This window comes from Monoraphidium neglectum (assembly GCF_000611645.1).
Source record: "Monoraphidium neglectum strain SAG 48.87 unplaced genomic scaffold scaffold06576, whole genome shotgun sequence".
Lineage (NCBI taxonomy): Eukaryota > Viridiplantae > Chlorophyta > Chlorophyceae > Sphaeropleales > Selenastraceae > Monoraphidium > Monoraphidium neglectum.
The window spans coordinates 1-2,133 of NW_014007069.1; the positions used below are offsets into that span (position 1 = coordinate 1).

General features: G+C 76.8%; 1 protein-coding gene across 1 annotated transcript; it reads right to left on the bottom strand.

Moving 5' to 3' along the window:
- Window positions 1-270: 270 nt before the first annotated feature.
- MNEG_16608 (hypothetical protein) lies at window positions 271-1,572 on the bottom strand (the record flags this gene model as incomplete). Its single annotated transcript, XM_014034922.1, has 1 exon — window positions 271-1,572. The coding sequence occupies one exon, from the start codon at window positions 1,570-1,572 to the stop codon at window positions 271-273; it is 1,302 nt and encodes a 433-aa protein (XP_013890376.1).
- Between the last annotated feature and the right edge of the window lie 561 nt (window positions 1,573-2,133).

Genomic DNA, 2,133 nt, shown 5'->3' on the forward strand with positions numbered 1-2,133 from the left:
GTCGGAAGGGGGGATGTGGGGGGGTGGGGGGGATGCGTGGGATCTCAAAGTGTTGAGGCGCAACTGGCTGCCCGCTGGATGCCGTCGGCGCAGTGCTAGGATGCTTTGGGTGTCGTGGCAGTTGAGCGGCAGGTCTTCTCGCCGCACGGATTGTGAACGGTCACCGAGCAGCCCCTGCGCAGATACAAGCGCGGTATCAGCCGCGCATGGAAAAGTGTATGCGGATGATTCGGCCAGACTCGTTGCTTTCAAGCTCCAAGATTTGAAGTGTTACATGAACCCCTCTGCTGCGCGCGGCTTTGGGGTGCGCGGCTGCTTCTTACGCTTGGTACTAGGGGCGGAGCCGGGAGTGGCGCCCGTGCCGGCGCCCGGGGTGCTTACTGCCCGTTGAGCCTGCTGCAGCGGGGACGCTAGCTGCTGCTGCTGCTGCTGCTGCTGCTGCTGCTGCTGGTGCTGCTGCTGGGGCGTTGAATGAGCCCCGCCAAAGTCAGCATGAGGCACCGGCAGCGCCGCCGCCCCAGGCCCCTGCAGCACAGCGTCCGATCGGGCGTCCGCGGGCCGCCGAGGCGCGGGGCTGATGCCGCCCAGACGCGCCGCACCCTGGGCTGCCGCCGCCGCTGGCGCCGCCGCCTGCGCCGCCGCTGCCGCTGGCGCTTCCGCGGGGCCCGCGCCCGGCAACGACGCGCCCTCGGGCCCGAACCGGACGGAGCCGCGCCGCCGCGGCGTGTAGGCCTGGCGCAGCAGCGTCCGCGGCTGGCCCCGCGGCTGCTGCTGCGAAAGCAAGGGCGCTGCAGCCGCCAGCCGCGCCTGCTCCTCCTCCTCCTCCTCCTGCGCCTCGGCATGCTGCCGCTCCAAGTCGGCGTCCCCCGCCTCGCCGCCCGCCGCCAGCGGCGCCACGCCGCGCCACGAGGGCTCCAACTCCCAGCCCGCCTCCAGGGCCAGCCACTGCGTGGAGGCTGCCGGCGACATGAGGCGCGACAGCGCCGGCGGCGGCGTCAGCGTCCTTGGCGCCGGCCGCGGCGGGGCGGACGGCCCGGCCGCGGCCGGCGGCTGCTGCGGCCGCGGGGCCGAGGGGATCGGCGTCACATCCAGCAGCCCGTGCACGCGGCTAGGGGTGTACACCACCACGCCGGACAGCGCGCAGCTGCTGGGAAGCTGCCGCCACGGAGCCGCCGCCCCCGCCCCCGCCCCGCCGCTCGACCCGCCGCTCAATCCGGCGCCGCCGCCGTTTTGCGCCTCCTGGGACGCCGGCGGCGCGCCCGGGGCCGCGGCGGCCGCAGCAGCAGCGCCGCCGCCGCCCGCAGCGAGGTGGCGCGTGATAGACCGCTGCAGCGGCCGCGCGGCCTCGTGGCTGCCGGCCGCGACGCCGGGGCCGGCCGGGGCGACCTCGTATGACAGCCCGTGCCCGCGGCGCCGCGCGGCGCCGCTGTCCGCTGCGGCCGCTTCCTCTTTATCCGCGGCGTCGCCCGCCGCAGGGCAGGGCAGGCAGAGGCTGTGGGCCTGGGCGCGCGGCCCGGGCCCGCGCCGCTGACGTGGCGGCGGCGGCGGCGGCGCCAGCAGCGCCGACAGCATCTGCCCCAGCTGCTGCTCTACGCCGGTGGGGTCGCCGCCGTCCCCGGCGCCTCGTGTGCCCGCCGTCGATGACGTCAGCAGGTCCACCGCCAGCTGGGTGCGGGGGTCGCGCAGCTCGCGCCGCAGCACGCGCACCACCGCTGCCCGGCGCGCCTCGCCGCCGCCGACGCCGCCGCCATCGCTGCCCTTGGGCGCGGCAAGCGGCGGCGAGGGGCCGTCCCGCGCGCCATTTGTCGCCGGCTGCGGCGGCGCGCCCCCGGCGCGCTTCTCGGCGCGCCGCCGGTCCCGGTTGCGCTTCTGTGCTTGGCGCCACTCCCGCTTGCGCTCCTCCGACGGCCGCGGCGCTGTCGCCGTTTGGGCGGCGGCGTCCGGCCCCTCCCGACCAGCCGACGCGGCGCGGCGGCGCTCGCGCGCGCGAGATAGTTTGCCGAGCCGCTTCTCCAGGACTCCCTCTGGTGGCGGCGGCGGCCCCACGGGCGCGCCGCCACGGCCCGGCCCTTGGAGCTCCTCCCCCCCTTCCTCTGCCCCCTCCCCCTGCGCGTCAACTCCTTCGGCCCGGTC